The sequence below is a fragment of the Falco rusticolus genome, chromosome 7, assembly GCF_015220075.1.
Source record: "Falco rusticolus isolate bFalRus1 chromosome 7, bFalRus1.pri, whole genome shotgun sequence".
NCBI classification, from domain to species: domain Eukaryota; kingdom Metazoa; phylum Chordata; class Aves; order Falconiformes; family Falconidae; genus Falco; species Falco rusticolus.
The window spans coordinates 2,455,488-2,477,502 of NC_051193.1; the positions used below are offsets into that span (position 1 = coordinate 2,455,488).

The 22,015-nt window shown below is 58.4% G+C and overlaps 1 protein-coding gene across 1 annotated transcript in view; it reads right to left on the minus strand.

Annotated features, from left to right (window-relative positions):
* The window catches only part of CSPG4 (chondroitin sulfate proteoglycan 4), a 28,446-nt gene extending 13,767 nt beyond the window's left edge, over positions 1–14,679 (minus strand). Inside the window, exons 1-2 of the mRNA XM_037396170.1 lie at positions 14,551–14,679; positions 706–869 (exon numbers count right to left, since the gene is read on the minus strand). Of these exons, the coding sequence (XP_037252067.1) occupies positions 706–869; positions 14,551–14,632 (246 nt within the window). The 5' untranslated portion in view covers positions 14,633–14,679. The remainder of the gene's footprint in view (positions 1–705; positions 870–14,550) is intronic.
* Between the last annotated feature and the right edge of the window lie 7,336 nt (positions 14,680–22,015).

A 22,015-nucleotide genomic window follows, 5' to 3' on the forward strand; every position in this document is an offset into this window, starting at 1 on the left:
AGCTGGCAGGGGAAATAGCAGGCTTGGTTCCCCACGCACAGCAGCTCGGAGCCTGCCTAAGTAGAGGGTTGGCTGATGGGCCCTGAGACATATGGTCTGCATTAGGGAGACCTCTGGCCAGCTCCTTGCTTGCTCTCCTGCTTTAGTTCAGATGTGGTTGGTGGCCCAGGCCAGGCTGCAGGACAGAGGCGGGATGTGTGCCTCCGCTGCTCCTGGCACTTTCCCTTCATGGCGGATGCCAACGCCGTAACCACGAAAGGGAATTTTATTCTTCTGTCCTGATCCCTTCCCATGCCCTGGGCTTAGTGTGGTGGGACAGGGGAGACCTCTTCTTTCTCTGGATCCTCGTCTCATCCCTTCTCTTCACTAACCCCGTGCACCCCGAGGGGGCTGTGCACCATGCCTGGCCATGTGATGTACGTGGGGGGCCATTGTCCGGGTGCCTCCACGATGCTCCCCAGCATCACCCCCGGCAGTGGGTGAGGAGCTTCCCCCGTTGGACCCTGTTTCTCTGTATTTAACTGATTCTCCCAGGACTGTGTCCACCCCCTTCTTGAACTCTTAACACCCCCTGGCAGGGGTCCTGGCAGCTTGGCTGTCCACCTTGTGTCTGGCTCTGTGGGCTGCCCCTCCCTCCTTGCGCTGGATGGAGCCGTGCCCCGTGGACCCCAGCCTGGCCGGGGGAGCGGGGTGTCGGGTGCTGACCTGCAGGCTGCCGGCTTGCAGCTGGAGCAGGAGGTGGTCGGGCTGGCCGGCGGCCAGGAAGAGCAGCCCGCTGCCCTGGCTGGTGTACAGCTGCAGGCGAAGCCGCACTGTGCGCGAGGCGTCCACTAGCGGCATCTCCACGAAGCCATCCCCGAAGAAAGAGGCTGGGGAGAAAAGCGAGAAGGTCAGGTAGGGATGGACACCTCCTGCAAGCCCTGTCCGTGTGGGTACCGTGATCTGGAGCCTCCCAAGCCCATCCATCAATCCCTCCCCGTTCCCCCAGTGACAGGGTACTGGAGCCCAGCAGCCTGGAAAGACCCTCAGGGGAGTTGGTTTCCCGATTTTCCTGGAGGAAGAGGTTTCTAGGGGCTAGGTGCTGAGGTGGAGGCTGTGTTTCTCGTTGCCCACACAGCATTTTAGAGGAACCTTCTTGTTACATGGTTGGGACAGATGCTGTAGCACCTGCCATCAGGCTGAGTTCCCAAGCACGGGGAGGCGAGCTGCTACCCTAAGGAGTCTTTCCCACTTCCACCACAGCCATCTCCCTTTGGAAAAACATGAACCCTTCCAGCAGTGGCTGTGCTGTGCCTTGGCTGGATTCCCTGGCTAGTGCCAATCGCTGCCAAAGGGAGAGATGCTGCGTGGGAGCCCTGGGGATACCGCCGAGTCAGCCAACACCACGCTCTGCTCCTCTCCCTATTTTACACTGCTTTCTAACAGCTCTCTGTATCATCCAAACATTGCTGACATCCACCCTTGAAGGTGGCTGCTCTGTCAGTGCCGGAGGAATAAACACGTGTGCCTGCGATCCATATGTGGCTGTGAGACCGTACGGAAACCTCGGCTCAAAGGGGGCGCCTGAAGATGAAGCTGGAACATGTTCAACGCCCAGTATACACCAGCCTTGGAGGGACTCAGCGCAATGGCACGCGGTCACGAAATGAAAGACTGTGTCACAGGGCATATGCGGGAGAAGGCAGAATTAAAAGCACAGGGAGTGGCAAGGCTTAATTTTAGAGTGCCTGTGCTTCTCAGCTGGCTCGACGTGTGTGTGTGCATTGCACGTATGTTAAATGTATGTGTCTGCAATGCACAGCCACCCATCCTGGTTGGCCCCAAAGCGACCCATGGCAAGGTTAACTCTGCGCTTGCAGGGTGAGGCACAAACACTCAGGGCCTGTAAGGTGGAAATGTTTGGGGAGGATATGTTGGGAGGGGGGTGGGGGGTGTGAGCGTGCGCATTTTCAGTCTCTATGTAGTCACGGGCTGTAAAGCCTGCCGTGCTTGAGTTTCTATGTGTGGAGCTGTTCTGCTGTACTTCGCTTTTGCTCTTGTCGTCAAATCCACCCAGCCGTAGACCCACACCTGGGTTTGGGGTCCCACATGCCATTTGCTAAGGTGCCATGGGGCAGTGGGGGCGAGTGTCTGACTTCTCTGCGGATCCCTGCCCAGCCCATGCTCTCCTCTGGAGGAGGAAGGGATGGAGATGCAGCGCTGGGGTGGAACCAGCCTCCTGCAGTCAGGTCTGGGTGTGAACACCTACATGTGCTCTTTACAGCTGCATCCCCAGTTGTGTTTTCCTGTTGCCTGAATTTCTGTGGGGCTAAGGGGGGTGGGAACAGGCAGGACGTTGGGCAGGCCCACCCTGCTCCAGCAGGCATGGGGTGAGGCAGCAAGTGAAGACCCAACCCAACAAGAAGCAGCCACAGTCACGGAGGGTGTGAAACGAGCCCATCGTTAGAGGTGATGGTGAGGGTGTGCCTGGCAGGGGCAGAGCTGGAGCGCTCTGCTTTGGCTCCTTGCATTTTCTTCTGAGCTGAGCTGTGCGGTGCCCTGTGTAGGGGGTGTTATTCTGAGCCCTTCAGGAATGGAGAGACCTCCTTGCCCAGGACACCATGAAAAATCATTTCCTACCACTGGCAGCAGAGGAAGTGTCTCGTCTTTCTCCTGGGGTCTGCGAGAATAATGTGGGTGTTGCAAGGACCGTCACGCCACCCGCCCTGGGCAGGGTAGAAATGGCAGCATGAAAATATCTGGCCCTTGCTGGAACACCAAGCCCTTTGCCCAGCCCTGGGCAGGGCTGCCAGCGCGCCTCACTCAAGCCTGCTCGCTTAATGGCCTTCGTGCCTGCCGCTGGCACGGGGCACTGTGGCTTCCTTGTCCTCTTCGGCCCAGCCAGTGACTCAGAGGAGCTTTGCTGTTCTTTGCAGGGCTGTGAAGGGCTCTGTCCTCTCCTGACCTGCTCCCTCCTTCCAGTGGTCCTTGCAAAACCGGCCAGCCCTGGCACGCCAAGATGGCCAAGGGCGGTGGGTGCTGCCTGGGGCTCTCGGCCCTGCCTTGTCTCGGTGTTTGGTGAGTAGGAGTGACGTGGCGTATTGCAAAAGAGAATTTTGCGCAGATGCAGACAGCTGTGCTCGGGCCCCAGCAAGGCTGCACACATGCATGCAACACATTGTGGCCCCTGCAGACATTGCATGTACATTATGTGCTGGCTCCCACTGAGGTTCCCCTATGCGTGCATGCTCTGTGCTCCAGCTCCCACTAGGATTTTGCTACATTTCAGTTTTGTGGCTTCCCCTAATCCAAAAAACATGCTCTTCAGATGGGCACAAAGCATCTTCCCTCACAGGGAGGGAAAGCCTTGCTGAGGCTGGACCCACCACCTCTGTCATCCCAGGGGCTGGGCAGCATCTCACCATGGGTGCTGGGGATCATGTTTTGGGGCTGGAGAAGCCGGTCCAGCCCAGCCATCCTGTTTTCCAGTGTGACAAGGGGCAGCAGCTCCTGCAGCCAGCACATTTTGTCCCACCTCCTTTCTCTTGAAGCTGCCAGAGATGCTTTTCTTCTCCTTTGCTCGTAAAACACTAATAAAAATTACTGAAAGCGCGGATGCCCAGGGGAGTGGTGCTGTTTGCTGGGGGAGGGAGGAGGGACCCTTGCCTGACTCTGGAGGTGCAGGGATTTTTCTTCAGCAGCAGAGCAGTGTGAGTTACTGCTGTTTGTCTTCCCAAATTTCTGCTTTATTTCAGGGCCGCTCTCTTCCTCTGCTCAGCAGCCTGGCCAGGATACAAACACTGCTCAACCTGTGGTATTTCTCTTTCACAAGGGACTTGCAACTTTTCACCTCCTTCTCCCCTCTTCCTTGCCTTCCACATTGCAAAAGAAGCAGGAAATACAGCTGGCTGGTTTTGTTTTTTTTTTTTTTTTTAATGCATTTTGCCTTTAAGGAGCCTCCATGGCACAGGGTGCACCATCCCCATCAATTGCTTGGATGGCAGCTCCGATTTGGGCACGCACAGAGAGAGCAGGGACCCCGCCGGCACCCAGCCCCATCTGATGCAGCCGAGCATCCCGGGATCGCCCCATGGGGATGCACTTCTGTGACTCCAAAGCACCTTTCCCAGGTGACTTAAGGGTGCTGTGATCACGTCATAGGCATGTCATTCCCCAAGCCCAGCCTCATCCCTGGATGGAGATGTCTGAGCTGGCCCTTCCTCCCCTGTCATGGGGAGCAGCAGGTCTCCACATTCTGGCTGTGGGTTGGGGTGGGCACCCCGGCCATCCTGCTCATCCTGGCTAAAAATAATCGGCGTTCCCAGCTCACCGTGTCCTGCAGGGAATTGCTGCCCCTGCCTTGCCAGACCGATGGAAAGGCGTTGATGAGGCGAGAGGGGCCTCCGTCACAGTTTCCAAGGAGCCGGCCAGCAGCCAGCAGATTATAGGCTGCACTGTCATTTGGGTTTGGGGTTTGTTCCTTTTTTTTTTTTTTTTTTTTTTTTTTTTTTGCATTGAAAAAAACAAGGAGATGAGCCAAAAGCTCTGAGCAAGGGGCTGGGAGCGAGGCTCCGGGCGTGCTTGGCTCCTCCTGGGGCCGGTGAAGAAGCCAGGGCGCTGTGCAAGCGGATGCTGCCCCAGCACCCTCCCCAGCCACCAGCCACGTGCTGCGGCCGGGGTGCCAGGGCCCCCTCCCCTCGCCCCTCCAGCTCAACACACGGTGGGTTTGGCCTCTCCCAATGATGTTTTTGGCATTCAGGGGGTTTTTTGGCACCCCAGGCCTGATGCGAGCCATCTCCAGCAGCCCAGGGAGCAGAGCCCAGCACTGGGCAGAACCACGGAGGGGCAGGGGTCCCGGTCTGCCCAGGAGACTCCGGGCTGGGGGCTCCCGCAGTGCTCCAGGACTCAGCAGGGCTGTTTTGAGCTTTCCTCCATGCTTTAACATCTTGGCGCACAAGCTTCTCCCACCTCCTCCCCAGCACGCAGGATGATGGAGGAGCCAACTCCCAGCCCAGGCAAGGGAAAGTGCTTGCAAAGCTCAGCACAAGGGTTTGCAGAGCGGACTGGTGCTGGATGTGCGAGTTTTTTGGAGCAGGGAGATGTCTCCTCGGTGTGCAGAGGGAAATGCGAGCTGGTGGATAGATGCCTTCCCTGCCCTCAAGCTCCGACCCCAGCTTGGGGCATCCCCAGTCCTGCTGCAGGACAGCTGGATGCATTTTGGGGTGTGCATGGGGGGGTGCGTTGGTGCATGTGGGACACAAACAAGTCCCTGAGGAGCTGCAGGGGCTCCTGTCACTCTGCCTGGAGGAGGATGCTGAGGCTGGGGAGGAAGGATCAGGGCAAACCCTGCTGGGGAGAGGAGCACGGCGCCGGGGAGGGGCTGGCTGCTCAACAACGCTTCATTCAGGCTGTGGTGGGGGGCAGGTGGGGGCCAGGGCTGATGGCCCATGTGTGTTTGCAGGGAGAGGACTGGAATTCATTAAAGTTGCTCTTTAATTACCAGAGTGGGTGCCAGGAGAGCCCCGTGCAGACACACGGGGCCCACTGAAAGCCTCTCTGTCTTTGCAGCCGCTTCCCGCCCTGGCCACACCGGTTTTCTGGTGGTGGAAAAACAGCCGGGAAGTGAAGGCTCCTTGTTGCCCGAACAGCCCCAGGCTTGTGCGGCCGCTGGTGCAGCCCAGCCCGCCGGCCGCCCCCCTTCCTGCCCGCCGGCCGGTGCCAACAAGCAGCCCCTGTGTCCATGGCATGCCCGGTGCTGCTGAGCCCCCCTGGCACGGGGGTGCTGCCAGGATGCCCCATGACCAGCCTGGTGCATTCCTCCTCCACAGCATCAGGAGCTTGTTTTGAGGCCCTCTGAGTTGTTTAGGGTTGTTTTTGTATTTTAATGACTTTATAAGGTAGTGAGCAAGCTCAATGCCAGCCATGCTGTACTGCACCCACCCGCTGCGCAAACAGTGGAGGGGCTGGAGGGATGCAAACAACAGGGGGGATGCAAACACCAGAGGGGCTTAGAGGCAGCCGCCCAGGCTGGGGGATGCTGCTTGGCAGCTTGAAGCCCTCCTGGCCCCCTTGCAGCTTGTGCATGAGCTCCTGTCACCACTCCCAGTACAGGAGGGTGGGCAGGACCAGCCATCCTGCCTGCGTCGTGGGTGGCCCCGGGGTTTGGTGTCTCTAATCCCCAGCCTGGCTCTGCGATGCCCAGCAGGACCCACAGCCCCCTGTGCCCTGGCTGCATCCCGGGTGGTGGCAGGGCTGGGCTGTGACCCTGTCCCCACGTGGGGCAGAGGGGCTGGGGGAGGAAGGGAGCAGATGGGCTTTCTGAGAAAGGCTTCATTATGTTACACATTCCCTCCGTTTTACGGCGTGGTTTTATTTATGGCTGGGGAAGGAAATGACCAGCCTGTGAGGCAGGCTAAGGCAAACACAGCCACAGCGGAGCAGCCCTCGGGTCTGGCTGGGGCTTTGCCGGGAGGAGGGAATGCCTGGGGGGGCGGGACACACGCCTGGGGGGCTGCTGCCTTCGGGGATGCCGAGACCTGAGCAGGTGCCTGGGTGCAGCAGGAGGGCTGAGCACCCCCTGGGTCTCTGTCAGCGAGGCAATCCCAGTGCAGTGCAGACAGGTCACACCTGAGCTGGTCTTGGGCTGCGGTGACGGCATCCAAGCCCAGTGGGGACCCTGGGGACACCCCATGGTCCCTCTTGTGCTGGCAGGACCTTCCTCCACAGGCAGCGGGGCTGCCTCCAGGGTGGGCTCGGGCATGTGGGATGGGGCAGAGCCAGCCCAGCAAGCAGCCCCTGCCCTGGCACAAACCTCTCCCTGCTCTCCTGCTCCTGGGATTTAGCCTCAAGACTTATGGGGTGGGGTGTCATCGGCACAGATCCATCCCTGGTGTGATAGCTCCCGGCACAGAGGATGGCTTTTTTTCTTTATCCCCACTTCCAGGTTTTATCCTCCACAGCTCCAGACGGTAATTGCAGCTCCCACATCCCGAGCCAGGGCTGTGCGTGCTTTTCAAACCCCGGCAATAGGAATGAGAGCTCCAGTTCTCGCCTCCCACCCTCCACCTGGCCCTCCCTCGCAGCGGGGCCCCCCAGGGCCAGGGCCGGTGCTTTCCAGGAGTGCCGGCCAGCAGAGATTGCTGGAAAGCAACACCCGGGAAACCGCCAGCAAAGCCACGGCCCATCACCCTCCTTGGAGCTGCCCACCACAAAGCGCTTGCCAGAAGTGGCCATCACCCTTGTTTTGGGTGTGGGAGGAGAGCCCCTGGGCTGGGGTGCTCTGCTTTGCCCCCATCCCATCCCGCTGGCCCCGGCTTCCCAAAGCAGATTGTCCGCCCCTACCTCTGGCTGCGCTGCGCCGCTTTGAAACCCTCCGCCTGTGTTTATTAATTCAGTTCCTCTCCCCGTTCCCCTGCCAGCTGCTCTCCTGCTCGCCTTCCCCTGGCTCCTGCCTGACAGCTTTGGGGAAAAAAATGCCTTTTTGCAGCCCATGGACTTTGGGTGTCAGGGGAAAACGTCTTCCCTGTTGATGCTGTGCTGCCTGGGAGAGGGGCTTGCCGTAGCACCCCGTGTCCTGCCAGCCCTTGACCCCCTGCCCCACGCGTGTGCCTGCTCCTGCCTGCCACCCCCATCCTCAAGAAGGAGCTGCTATAGCTGGAGGCCATAAAGCAGGGTCCAGGAGGCTTGGCTGGGGTTCTGGAGCTCCAACCCTCGTTTATCCAGCGTGGTTTTACGATGATTCAAGCAGCCCTAAAACTGATGGTATTTCCTGCGCTCTCCTGCTGGACCAGCTGCAGAGCCACGGAGGGGAGGGCAAGGAGCGAATAGCTGGCACTGGCCACGGCCCGGCCGCACGGCGGCTGCATCCCGCATCCCCGGGGGTGAGCACCCCCACAGCCTGGCGGGAGCGGGAGTCAGAATGGAGAGCTTTTAATGACGTGTGCCTAAATGGCTCTGGAGGGACTTAAGGAATAAGCCTGAGCTGGAAGCTGCGGTTAGAGTTTTTGCCCTGGGAAGCAAAGCGGGGGGAGAATGTGGGAGGATTTGGGGAAGCTCAATGGGGCTTTTGTGCCGTCCCCTGCAGCATGACTCAAGCTTGCTCAGACTCCTGCTGCCAGGAGAAGTTGGCCTGGAAATATTGTATCAGCCCCAGAGGACGTGGTTTCCAAACCATCCCAAGTCGGGTTTTGTTCTATTTTTTTCCCCTTCTCTTTCTTTTTCTTTCTCCCAAGCCGTCTCCCCCTCTCTCACTGGCTGGCAGGTTTTCCAGCTCCACCCTGCACATCCAGGCTCCCGCTTCCACAGCTTTCCTTACCCCTGCTCCATGCCCCCTGCTTCCCACCCGGCAAGGGAAGGGCTTGCAGAGCTGTGGGAGGGCGTGTGGTGGCACATGAGGGACAATCCCAGCCAGCACTGGAGGAGCAGGGGGACCCCGGGGGAAGCCAGAGCTGGAGGCTGGGTTACTGGGGAGTGGGGCACTCAGGGCGCACATCCCACCTGCAGATCCCTGAATCCCATCCCTGCACACCCGGCAGAGCTGGTGCCCATTCCTGAGCCCATCTCCAGTGCCGGTGGGGGGAAGGAGCCTTCCCGGGAGCCGGCGGGGTGAGCGTGGCCGGGGGATGCTCACAGGCATCCCTGGAACGGCTCGGTGTTACCGGAGAGATCCTCGCCTGCTGTCAACAAACAGTGCGGCCACCGCTGGAGAGGGGCCTGTTTCCAGCCGCCCAGGCTCAGCCGTTTCCCAGCCTTGCTCATTCCAAACGGCTTTTGAAGTGCCAAGATCAGGGAGCTGGCGGCCAAAGCCGGGGTGAGGCGGGGATGGGTGGGCACGAGCGGCGCACAGAGGGAGATGCTGAAGCTCTGCCAGGAGCTACCTGCTGGCTTCAATGTCAGCATCCAGTGCTGCCCTCAAGGTTAGGGAAAGGAGCTTTTCAAATGTGCAGCTTGGGGCGGTCTGGCCATAGCCGTGCTGGCAGGGCAGCACCTGCAGCACCCACAGCACCCGCAGCACCCAAAGCATCCGCAGCACCCACAGCACCCACAGCACGCACAGCATCCTGCGGGGCTGCAAGGGCTGTGGCCGGCGTGCACTTTGGGTGATGCTGGGTGCTGTGAGGGGCAGAGAAAAGTGTCTCCAAGGGCAGGGAAGGGTGTTTGCAGTGTGGAAGGGGAGTATTTTCTGCTCCTCTGGGGCTGACATGCTAAATTGTTTGCCTTGGAGTTCTAACTGCGAAGAAAATAACTATTTTCTTTTTTCTCCCTTTTCTAGAACTGAAATTTCTGCCTCTTCTCTTCTCTTCTCTTCTCTTCTCTTCTCTTCTCTTCTCTTCTCTTCTCTTCTCTTCTCTTCTCTTCTCTTCTCTTCTCTTCTCTTCTCTTCTCTTCTCTTCTCTTCTCTTCTCTTCTCTTCTCTTCTCTTCTCTTCTCTTCTCTTCTCTTCTCTTCTCTTCTCTTCTCTTCTTTCTCTTCTCTTCTCTTCTCTTCCTCTCCCCTCTCTCCCCATCCTTTTGGAGGTTCCCCTCCCTACCCTGCCTCCCCCTCCCCACTCCTGTTATCCCCCTGGCTTTTCCATCTATGAGAAACAAACAGCGGGGTGATGTTTATAGAGAAAATAAATGCCTGCTCTATTTCTAGAGTGGGGAAATGTATAGCTGGCCGCGTGGGGCTGTGGGGGTGTGGAAGCGGGTTCGCACATCCCCTCCCAGGGCTGCGGGGTGGGACAGGAGGCTTTTCTCAGCCTCATCTACCTCGGGCCAAGACTTCGCTCTCTTCTCCCCAACTCCCAGAGGAAATGACCCTGGTGGGCCCAGAAATTTCTGTGGGATGGGATGCAGAAAACCTTGAAGCCCAGCTGAACCCTGGCCAGAGGCTGGGAAAGGGAATAGGAAATTCCTCCTGAACCCCCTTGCTTTCTGCCTGTGTGCTGGGGAGCACCGGGGGGGCTTACAGCATGATAACAGGTGGGGAGCATCCATTAACATGCCTGGGGATGGCACTGCAAACAGCTGGGGGCTCTGACCCCAAACCCCCTCTCCCTTCCCCATCTCACCCTGCCTGCCCACAGAAGGAAGAAAAAACAACCACGTGAAAGCCAAGATTTGGGCAAAAGCAGCAGCAGGGATTCATGGGGGCCGCCTCGAGCTGACTCACAGCCCATGACTACTCCTTGAAGAGTCAGTGAGTCATGGTGATGGGTGAACGTTACTTTTCTGTCCCCTTGGCTTGGAGGCACATGATGGGACCGGCTACCTCCAAACAGTGCTGTTTGCCCCATGACTTTCTCCACTCCCATTAATTTTTGGCAGTGCCCTCCCTTCCCCGGGACGTTTTCTGTCTGCTACTGTGTCTGTCCGGCTGTCAGGCAGCCAAGAGCAGCCGTTGGGCGCAGGGCAGCTCCCAGAGGTATTGCACGGAGCAATGCATGACTCGCACGGGTGACACACCCCGGGGAGGAAGGATGGAAAATGGGAATTTTTTACCCTCTTGGATCCAGGGCACGGGACATAAACATCTTTCACCCCACCCGCTGCTGGCTGGCAGGAAGATGCTCGGAGGCCCTAGTTGGTCAGTTCTGAGAATGAGTGACAGCAAACGAGTGACAAACTGGGTGGCAAACCTGCATCCTGCCCATCCCGGGCTCAGGAGGAGCTGTAGCAGTCCCGCTTCTCTGGTTTTAAGCCCGCTTTGCAGAATCCCAAGCTGCCCCAACTCTGGGCTCTCCTTTGCAAAGCAGCCCTTGGCTTTGGAGTGGAGCAAAATGGGTTCTCTCGTTCTGGCACCTTAACGAAAAGTCTTGGGTCCATTTGCAAACTTCACAAGTAAAATGACCATCATGTAGGCATGTCTACTTGCATGTCTATGGCCGCAGCAGCTCAGGGAGAAAAATCATAACATTTTTCTCTTGACCTCAGTTTTTCTGTTACATTTAGCCTAGGAAAACTCAGCGTGGCACCCCATCCACATGCAGCACGGCAACGTGCAGCCAAGCACCGGGCATGATGGAGATTGTTCAGGGAAGGGCTGGCTTGGGAATGATGGGTCTCTGATGGACTCGCTCTGTGTCTCTAGGAGGTTTGGAGATACGGGGTGGTGAAGGGACTGGCTGCAAACCGGGCTGCGCGGCAGGCAGACCTGCCTTGTAGCTGCTGGGGTGACTTGGGAACGTGGAAATGGCCTGGGACGGCCAGGCAAGAGCTGGGAAGTGTACAGATATGAGCCAAGGAGTTTCTAGGACTTTCCTGGCTGAAGGCTGGGGGTGATGCTGATGCCTGGGGAGTCTGGCTTCCCAAAAAGGAGATAAGCCAGAGCCCAGCTTCTCCAGGCACCTGGAAAGGGCCACGGGAGCAGCCCCTGGGAGCCGAGGCTGGGCTGAGCCAACGCCTGTTGCGAACAGTCTGTGCTTTGAGCTTTATTTAGGCACACAGACAGCATTAGCCTACTGCCTCCAAAGTCCTGTTACTGTCCAGCCTTCAACCTGACGTTAGTTCCTCCGGGTGAGCTTAACCCTGTCCTGCGATCTTGGAGGAATGCGCTTATTATATATTTGCCCGCAGCCCTCTGTTGCTAAATATAAGAGTGAGACCAGAATATTCCTCCCTGATTCCCACGATACCAGTTTGCATTCTGCCTCCTTTTCAGCCTTTTTCCTGTTCTTTCCCATCAGCTGGAAACTTTTCCAGCTGCTTGGAGCTATGACCTCAAAACATGTGGCGCATTCACAAAAAAGAAAGGTTGAATAAATCTGTCGGATTTCCAAAAGTGGAGGAGAGGAACAGCCGAGGCGGCTCCCTAGAGCTGACCACCCCGGATAAGGCAGGAGGGGTCCTGGCTGGGTATGCTGGGGCAGACACGGTTCCCCCCCCCATGGGCAGGTACCCTACGTGGGGCAGCCATGGACAGGCAGGGTTCCGCTCACCTCCCCCCCATCACCACTGCTGGGGGTCCACCCGAGACTTGGGGGGTTGCATTTTTTGGCACCCCATTGCTGGAAGCTCGGGGCGAACACTGCTCACGGGGACCCTACGCATCAGATTCCCCCTTACTCCCCATCCCTCCTCATTACAGACCCCCAGCAAGAGGGTTTTTGGGGAAGGGGAGCTCAGCCTGTGGGTGACCTCACTGGGAACCGGAGGAGAGCCAGGATGTCTAAAAACAGTTTACTAAAGCTTCACACTCAGATGTCAAGAGGACAAGTTTTATGAGTGTTTTTTCTTTTTGATATAATCTTGTATTTGTTGATGTGCGAGATGACTGTTTCCATTTCAGGCTGGGCAGAAAGCCCAAGCCCCTGAACCTGGGGTCGGAGGCAACACAAAACACAGGTTTTGCCCCTAAAAATGAGCCTGTCCCCTGCCCCGTGCCCCGCATGCTGCTGCTGGGTGCTGTGGCTCTCCCTGATGGGGATGGAGTGATGTCCCAGGGCAGGCTGCCTGTGGGAACACCTGGCACCAGCACTGGTGGTCTCAGCAGGGATGCTGCCAAGGGGAAGGAGCTTGAGGGAAGCTGGTGCCCAAACCCGGGGTCACGCCTGGCACATCTGCTTCGGCCAGGGGCAGAAATAGTCCCCAGCATCAGAAAATGGGTGTAAAACCTCTTTCCTTTCCCAGCCCTGCAGGTCTGTGCCAGGCAGATGCCTGTTGATCTGTGGAGCCATGCCCCTGCCATAGGTGGTGTTACCTGGGGGGAATGTGGGGGTGTTGGCAGATGCCACTGAAAGCCACGTGCTGGTTTTTGGGGTTGCTTCAGCCTGTTCACTGTGAAAGAGCTTGGGAGCGCCAGGGCAGCCCCCAGGAGCAGGGCCCATCCTGGACACCCAAGCAAGCAATAGTTCTGCATAGTGAAATCCCTGCCTGGGATGGAAAGGTCAGGGCTGGAAGGAAGAAGACCACTCTTTTCATTAACAAAAGGGATTTTTTTTTTCCACTCAGCTTGCCAGGCATCTTCCTATTTTGGCGCATGAAAAAAAAAAGGAACGAGTCCAGAGGGAAGGAGAGGAGTGTGTCCTGGAGGCCACCTGCTTGCTGGGGAGGGAATGGGGACAACAAGGGACCTGCAGGGATCTTGCAGGTGCGGAGGGCCACAAGGCTGGGCTCTGGGATCATCCTCATCCTCAACACAGGCTCGAACGCACAAGATGGGTGGGGAGCAAATGACCAGAGGTGGTCAGCTGTTCCTTTGTAAACTGCTTGGAGCAAGCTCCTGACCCACTGTCGGTCAGAGCCCCAGTGCCCAGGAGGAGGTTTGGGGAGGAGAAACTGCTCAGTGAGATATTATATTATTTTTTGGGTGAGTTAGGGAAAAAAAAGTGCTTTTTAAATTCCCTTCACTTCTGAAGCTGTGGACACTGCTGACCTGGAGCAAATGACCCTGCGTGCAACTTGGAGGGCCAGGCTAAGGCACAGACATGTCCCAGGCAGGATGAGACCCGTGTCCATGCCCTGCAGAGCCTGCTGAGGCTCAGACAAGGTACAAGCATCCCAGAGCAGGGGAGGGAGCAGGAGGCAGAAGGCGCAGGGAGGAGGCACAGGGTGGGACCAGGGCTGCGGGATGGCTGTTGGGATGCTGAGGCAGGGCACACCACCGTGCCAAGAGCTGTGTGGTCAAACCTGGCCACTGCCTGGGGAAAACTGGGTATAAATCACCCGCCCTGCTCCCCACCCAGCCCATGCCCTGCAGTAACCCCTCTGCCCAGCTCTGTCCCCGTGCAGCAGCCAGCAGCCCCTGCCCTCCCTGCTGCCTGAGGCCAGCCTGTCCTGTGGCACCATGGATCCTTCTCCTGGCCCTCACCCGGGGATGGTCCCTGGTGCCCCATCACCTGAGGGGTGATCCTGCAACCCTCTGGAGCTGTGCTGGCAGGAGCGGCAAGTCCCCCACCTCATGCACCCAGCTGCCCGGTGTGCACAGGACGGAGCTGGGAGGCGACACACACCCAAGCAAATGCTGCCCAGTTCCATCCTTCCCACTGGCACCATCCAAGCTCCTGCTCCTCGGACGATGAGCGGGGCTGCCCTCGCAGATTGTTACTGTGGCAAGGCCAGACCTGGGCAGGGAGGGCTGGCTGTCCCCACTGGGGCTGCAGGACGTGCTAGTGCCCCGTCCCCATGGTGCAGGGCTTTGGCAGAGCAGGGAAAGGTGCCTTTCTCCCGTGGGCTGCTCACGGCGTACACCAAAGCCCTGTGGCTGCTGCATGTGTGCGGGGAGTGAGCCCCATCCCAGCCAACACCACCTTTGCGTGTGCCCTGGAGGAAAGCATCAGGCACAGCCAGGGTACACAGCACCCTGAGAGCCATGGTGGGGGAGCAGCCCTGCTCCGTCCCTTGGCTTTCCCCGCAGGACAACCTGGCCAAAACACCCTGCCTGAAAACAGGCAGCTGCCTCGCCTTGCTCCTGCCAGCTTGGTGACAGGACCCCTGCACCGTGGGGAGGGACAGCATGCATCCATGGGTGCCCACACTGTTCCCTGCCGAGTCCCCATCCCTCCCAGCCCACACTGTGCACCCGAAGCTGAGCCTCATCCCACTGGTTTCTCCCCGCTCCATCCCCCGAGTGGGCTGGTGGGACGGGGCTTACCTCCGGCCGGGGGTCCTGCGCAGACGGGCTGGCAGGCCAGCAGCAGCAGCAGCAGCGTGGCGATGCCACCTTGGGCACCCATGGTGTCCCCCAGGGCTGGAGCAGCACTCGGGCTCCGGGCACGGCACAGCCTCCACCAGCGCCTGCTCCCAAGCCAGGGCTGCTGCTACTACTATATTTAATAAAACGGAGCGAGGGAGGGACCCGTAACTTCTCCCGCCTGTCAGAAAGGAGGAATTCGCTCATATTACAAAGTCAATTTTCTCTCTTAAAGGGCTAGAGGCTCCCACCCGCCACCCACCCACTGCTCAAAGCACCCTTGTTCGTGCTGGGGCGAGGCGAGGGCGGAGCGGCCGCAGCGGGCAGGAGCTGGACACGGGGTGCGACGGGTGGCTCCGGTGACACCCCTGCTCCCGGCAAAGCCGGCCCTGGCACCAGGCACTTTTGGGGGAGCAAAACCAGCTCCTGGTGTCTGCGCAGACCCAGATGGGTGGCGGGGTCCCAAAGCTGTGTTGCCCACTGCTGGCTGTTGTCCCTGGGCAGCCAGCCTGCCTGCTGCTGTGCTGCCTTCCCTGCTGTCTGCCAAAGTGGCTCGCCAAGCCCCACGCCTCTCAGCAGGACTGAAGGCGATTGGGATGATCCTCAGCCCTGGGGGTTTACTAACAGCCCAACTACGCTAGCATGGCACTGCGGAAAGAGCTTTTCAGTTTCTCCCCCTGGAGCAAAGCTGATGCCGCACGTGTTCAGGATGAGGCCACAACCTTCCGGAGATGCAGCATCCCACACAGCCTGGCTCCCTGCTCCTTGCCCCGCAGAGTCCCAGCAGGTTTTGGGGCTCTCCTTGCTTACAGCATAGCTTGTCTCCCATATCTCCATCCCCCTCCAAAGCTGCCCCTGGCCTCCTAGAATCTTGCACAGCACACCCCTCCTTCCTCTTGGATGTCTGTATTTCAGGTCCTTTTTCCCCTGTGCCATGTTTCACTGACGGATTACATGCGGCTTGTTTCCTGCAGGTTTATTTCTAACCTCTTTAGGGCCCTTGGTGTGACTTCACTGTCTTTGGCAGTATTTGCAACACCTTCCAGCTTACAGTCATCTGCAAACATAATTAATTTGTTGTTTACTCTTTCTTTCAGATCATTAATAAAGACATTAAATAAACCTGGGATGTGCCGTTTTCTCAGTAACTTTTTATGAGTAATTGTCAGGGGCTCAGTAAGTTCATTAGCTAATTCTATTTAGTCTGGGGGTTACATATTATCCAGACTTGCTGATTTGTACAGATTCGATTTTGCCAAGTATTCCCTTTCCTGCTCTTTATCTTGAGATCTACTGAGGACCTCTGAGTTGCTTTGCTGCCTGTCCTCAGTGGTCCCCCTTTCTTTGCCTCGTTAAGGGCAGATTGAGTGATAGAGGTGTGCGGGGTTTGGCCTCCGGGTGGATGTTTGATCTGGGCTGTTTCCATCATAATTCGTGGCTAACAGGCAGGCTGGTGTGTCCACTCCTTTCCTGCCTGCTTGGCGCAGGAGGTCCCACTCTGCTCTCTGAAAGGATGCGCCAGGACCACCTCCAACCCATCAGTAAGCATCCGTGGGTTTGCTCCTGGCTCCTGGTCCCCAGGCTTGCCTTGCACCCTGTGGCACAGGGATGAGCCACCGTTTGCCAGGGGAGCATCAGCCTCGGGCAAGGGCAGCAAGTACAGCTTAAGCAAGAAGACAGGTCCAGGCACCCTGAGCATCTTCCACTCTGGGATGCTTCCTGGCCCACTCCTGCCTCTGCAGGTGGGGGTCTCCCTACTCCAGCAGCAGGACAGCCACCTGCAGCAGCAGGGTTTGCCGCTTGCTGGCCCTGCTGGTTTCAGCATCACCCGGCACTGACTGGGAGGAGGCTGGTGGGAAAATACCAGGGACAAACCTGGCCACTGTGAGGACAGAATAAAACCTTCACTGCTTTTTTTATTATTTGTTTTGTTTTTCCCTCCCCTCCAATAAGAAAGTACAACCTCTTGTTGAAACCTCATGTGTTATCCAGAGATATGTCCCCACCAAGTCCCTGTGGCAATGCAGCCGCTCGTGCCGCAGGCTGCTTCGGCTGCCCCCCTTGCCGGAGCCCCCGAGCACAGCCCCATGCCCCACATCTGGCCAGCACATTTGCTCTGCCTCAGCCAGGCCCTGGTGACAGCTGGGGATTTGTTTTTCCTTTTCCGAGCCAACATCTGGCCGAGCAGTGGCGGGGCAGAGCCAGCGTGGAGCGGTGCCTTCGCTCTTCGGGCAGGGCTGGCAGCCTGGCTCTGCACTGAAACCCACTCCGGCACTGCTGCGGCGGGACCCTCACCCTCCCCCCCCTTGAAAGCAGCTTCAGCCAGGGCTTGCCCACTGCTGGCGTGGGAAGCCCCTGCCTGGGTGCCCCCACCTCCATTTGCAGGCAGCAGGGAGCTGCCCTCACCCTTTGGTAAGTGCCCACCATGGGAAACCTCGCTGCCAGGGTGGGCAGGGGGCTGGGGGAGCCTGCCGGGGGCTGCTCTGAGGAAAGCTGGGGGAAAAATAAGAAAAGTTCAATTCCTTCCTTGCCCTGCAGCCCAGGGGCTGGTGGATGAGGCAGCCATGGTCTCCATCCTTGCTGGCGCAGGGCTGCTCCCCCGCCTCCTCTCCGTGTCGGCCAGCTTGCCGGCCTCCAGACACATTTATTTATCCGAGCTCAGCTTTTATTTAGGATGTGTTTCCAGGGTAGCCGGTGCGGAGGGAGGTGTGGAGGGGTGCCAAGGGGCTCTGCAGCCACAGCCCCCAGCCCAGAGCCCTGCCATGCCTGCAGGTACCCTGCTCGTGCAGGCACCTCTTGGGCACCCCATCTCTCATGGGAGCCCGGCTTGTTCCACTGCATCTGATCCCAGTGTGGGCTGGCCAAGCCAGGAATCGTTTCCCTGGGGAGCAATGTGCCTTGTTTGTTTGCTGTGGGCAAAGCTGTCCATGACATCTATTTCATGGCATGCCTTTTGCTGTCTCCTGTGCCCTGCAGCCTCTGTGCAAATAACCCAGGATGCACTAAATCTCTGGGGAACCCTGCCAAGCCCACTGCTGCTCTGTTTGAGACTCGAGTGATTCAGAGCGATGGGATGCTGGTGTTCACCTGTGGAGAAAAGACACCCCATGCACCTTTAATAAGCAAAGCTCAGCTTCTGTTCTTGGCTTTTCCCACCAACACAACGTCCTGCACCCCAGCTGGGCTTTGCACCAGCCCCAGACTCCCACCCACCTCCGGCAGAGAGGGTCGGCCGCCTGTGGAGCAAGGATGGAGGTTCCTCATAGCTGTGAGGGGCTGCAGCTGGGGAAGCGAGTCTGTTCGAGGGAGGAGTGCAGCAAGCGTGCTTGGAGCGCACCGCGAGTGCCTGGAAGGAATATCCCATCCGGTGCTGGCAGGAGGGAGTGCATTCATGAATGCTGCTGGGATTTAGCTTCTCAGCATCTGCCTTCCCAAGTGCTGGAGGGGGTTTTAATCAGAAACAAAGTAAAGCCTTTGGATCTGACCTGGCCAAAGCAATGCCCCAGCTGGAGGTGCTGGGCAGATCTGGCCTGGGGTGGCAGGTCCCCAGGTTTGGCCACGTGCCTGTTGCCCCAGGAGTGGGACATCAGCTGGGTGCTTGGGTGCTGTTTCAGCCAGGCTGGAGGCTGGAGCCTCTCCTGTCTCAGCGCGTAGGTGCTGTGCAGACAGCAGTCACCTCGGGGCGGTTTGCTCTCTGTTTGCTTAGGGAGAAAGCAACGGGAGCCTTGTGACCCTGGTTCAAAACAGCTGGGCAGACGTGCAATGTCTCTGCGGTTGGGCTTACCCAGGGGAGCAGAGAGGGATGTCATGGGGTTTAGTTTGGTATGTCAGGCGCGCCCTGCCTCGGGGGTGAAGGAATGAGCTTGAGGAGGAAGAGGATGCTGTGGGGAGTTGGGGATGCAGCATTAGGCAGAAGTGCAGCCCCATCCTCTCGAGCCTTTCACTTGTCTCTTTACAACCACCAACAAAACAGTCTTTGTGTGGCAGGGACTTGTGATGCTGTTTATTTAAGGAGACAAACAGCTCTTCACAGAGATGCAGGGCCCTGAGTGCTAGTTACCCTGACAAGCCCCATCTGGGCTCTCACCCCCTCCCTCCACCCACATTCAAGCTCAGGTGCCACCAGCCCTTGCTCCCCTCCACCAGGGTGGTGCTGTGGCCCTGGGCTGATGCTGGTTGCTGTTGCTGGCTGGGCAGAGGGGCTGCGTCCCTTACTCAGCTGGCTGCTTGCCTGCCTTGCTCCCTTTGCTCACAGTGGGAGCCCTCTGAGGACCAGGATGGGGATCAGGATGTGTCCGCAGTGCGGTGAGCGAGCGTCTCCTCTCTGCTGACTTGATGCTGCTTCAGGGTGTTCCTGCCTGGGTGCATCACAAACAGCCTCTGCCCCAGGGTGGGTTTTTAAGACCCCAACAAGCAACCTGCAGGGGTGACCCTGGGCAGTGCTGGGGGGGCTGCCTCAGTGCCGGGCCGTGGGATAACCCCTGTGGGCCAGACTCGCAGCTCTCCTGCTGCTTTCCCTCTGCCTTGTGCAAGGGGCTTGGTGGGAGACGGGCTTTACTTGCACCCCTGGGGGGTTCGGAGTGCTGTGACTGTACTTGCCTGTGACTAATATACCCTTTGCTCTTCCTTGAACGCTGAAAGCATCGCTCCCCAGTGTTAGCTTAAAAAAGGAAATCGATAAAGCCCATTTATTTTTAGCCTGGATTTAGGGTGCTTTGGAAGAGGAACTGAGCTGTGATTTGGAGCCAGCAGGCTCACCGGCTTCTCTAGGGCTTGTCAGATAGAGGAACCGGCTTTTAACACTAGATAAATATTGACCGATGTATTTTCAAGGAGCGAGTTCCCTGCTGTGTGAGCGGGGAAACCTCTGGGGGCACGGGGAGGGCTGGAGCGAGCCCTTGGAGCGTGTGGGGGAGCAGTGCTGAGCCGTGCTGGATGACTTGGGGTGCCCAGCAAGGGCTGGGGGTCCGCCTGGGATGCGGCAGAGCCGGGCTTGGGCTCGGGGGGCGCCTGCTTGGGGGAACCACTGAAATGCTCGAAACCTGAATTAACCGGTAGCGACACGTCGGTTCTAATTGTTTGGAAGTCAAACTACTGCAAACGGTTCCGTTTGATTAGTCGTTTGATATCAGCGGGGGCTGCCCCGCCCGGGTGCGGGCAGGGAGCGGGCAGGGAGCGGGGAGCCCAGGAGATGGCACCAGCGCACCGCGCTCGCCCGCCCCGGCCGGGGACGGACCCGGGACCAGGGCGCTCCCCCCACCGCCAGGCGGGGGATGCTCACCCCTCGCCGGGCTGGGAAAGGGTCCTGCTCCGAGGGCCACCCCCTCCCCTTGCTCCGCGGGGGGCTTTGGGATGAGCAGGGCTCCGCTGCCAGCCCGGGGCCGTTGTTCCTCCTGGCGCTAGGCAGAGGTGGGGAGCCTGGGGGCTGATTCCCCCGCCCCGCGCTGGTCTGGCACCCGTGCTGATTTGGAAGGGGTCTTCCCTCCAAGCTAGTGTGAATGTAGGGCCTGGAGACACCCCCTGCCCTGCAGCATCCCTCCTGGGAAATGGGGAGGGGGAATGGGAAGAGCTGTGGCAGATGCAGCCTGCTCCACGGAGGGTCCCTGTGAGCCCAGGGTGCCTGGTGCCGCCTTTGCTCCCCATCTCTTGAGCAAGTGGGGGCTGCCCGGGCTCCAGCCCACCTCTGCCTCAGCTGGGAAGGAAGTCTGGAAAGGTGCCTGAGGTGTGGGGATCTGGCTGGGCTGGTCTTCCAGTAGCTTCTGGCTGCTGCTGGTGGCTGGAGGTGGGACAGTCTTTTCCAACCGAAACAATGTGTCTGGGGAGGGTGGGATGAGCATGTTTACATTGGGATGTAGGGCTGCACCACAGGGAAAAATGACCTGATGACAGAGGACGTGTCCCTGGTAGCCCATCCCAGCTGGTGAGGGCTGAAGTGTCCTTTCTTCCAAGCTGAGCTGTGTAGGGCTGAGTGCTGGGGTTGTGTGGGGACACGTCTGCTGGCGGGGGGGGGGGGGGGGGGAGGTACTTGGTGCAAAACAAAGGTGATCGTGAGGAAGAAGAGGGTGAAACTTTGACAGGGAGAAATAATTGGGATGGAGCCATGTGGGACAGATGGCCAGGTCTGAGGGCAGCCCATTGCCAGATCCTGCTGTGACTCCCAGGGGTGAGTGACAAGCAGCCCTGGAACTCTTGGGGTCCCTTCTCTCTGCTCTTGACACAGGTGCCCTGGTGGCTCCTCCACCTTGCAGTCCTCACAGGCGCTGGTGGCAGCTTCCCCCAAAGGACACCAGTTATAAAGCAAAGATGCGAGCCTTTTGCATCCATCCAAATCCCTGTTTTTCCTACCACGTGCTGGTTTTCTTCCCGAACAGCCTTCCTGCTGCTTGGCCTCTTCTTGTCTCTTTGATGTCACCAAAACAGACTGGGCAGGTGTCTGCCTGCAGTGACCTTCTCTCCTAAGCTCATGGCTGCAGGCTGCTGGGAGCACGCGCTGGGAGAGCAGCAGCGAGAAGCTTTTTGTGCCTTGACCCTGGAAAGCCCCGGCTGCTGCTTCACCTGGTGTTCACCGAGCTTGTGATGTGAGAGGCACCAGGAGCTGCCTCTCTCCATCTAGCTTCTCGGAGAAAGATGGAGATGGCTTTTTCACCTGGAAAGGTGGTGGTTTCTCTGGGTGTGCTGAGCTAGCAGGGTAAGGTGCTCATGTTCCATCGCCCCAGCCAGGCTCATGGTGTTCGTGGTGGACCAGGGACTCAGTTGCCTGCACCCCCTTTTCTTTTCCTTCCTTCATGCAAACCCTGAAGCCCCCAAAGCTTAAATGGGGTGGGTGGGAATGAATAAGCAGAGGAAGGTGCAATGACCACCCTCCCGTCACCCCAGTCCCCAGTGCTGTGGTCTCTCTCCCAGTCAGGCTTCACCAGGGGATTTCTCTCCCTGCAGCAGGACCCATCTGCCTCAGAGCAGATTAGAAAGATGTCACTTTGCTGGCACAGTCATTTGTCATGGTGGCTGGGGAAATTAGCAGGGGCCGGGCAGGGAGGAAGGAAATTTGGCTTGTCCTGGTGGCGTAGGTAAAGGTCGCAGGGATTTCTAGACTATTCTAGCTTGGCATTAGTTTGTCCTGAAAAGGAAACCGGTGCCTGGGATTTCCACCTTTGGATCCTGATGGTGCTGAGAGCGATAAATTCTGTTAAAATTTATGGGGCGGAGTAGCCGGGATCTCTTAAGCATTGGGGCTTTTAACCAAAAGCTAATATTCTCCTTCCAGCTGTTAATTCCAGGAGCCAGGGTATAAATTCAGCCTTTGGGCTTGCCATAATGATCACAAGGGCGGCACAAACAACATCACCCTGTTGCAATTTGCAAGGGTTACCCGAGTCTCACTGAGTGCATGGGAGCAGCCCAGCCTGCCTTGGTGCTTGACACGGGG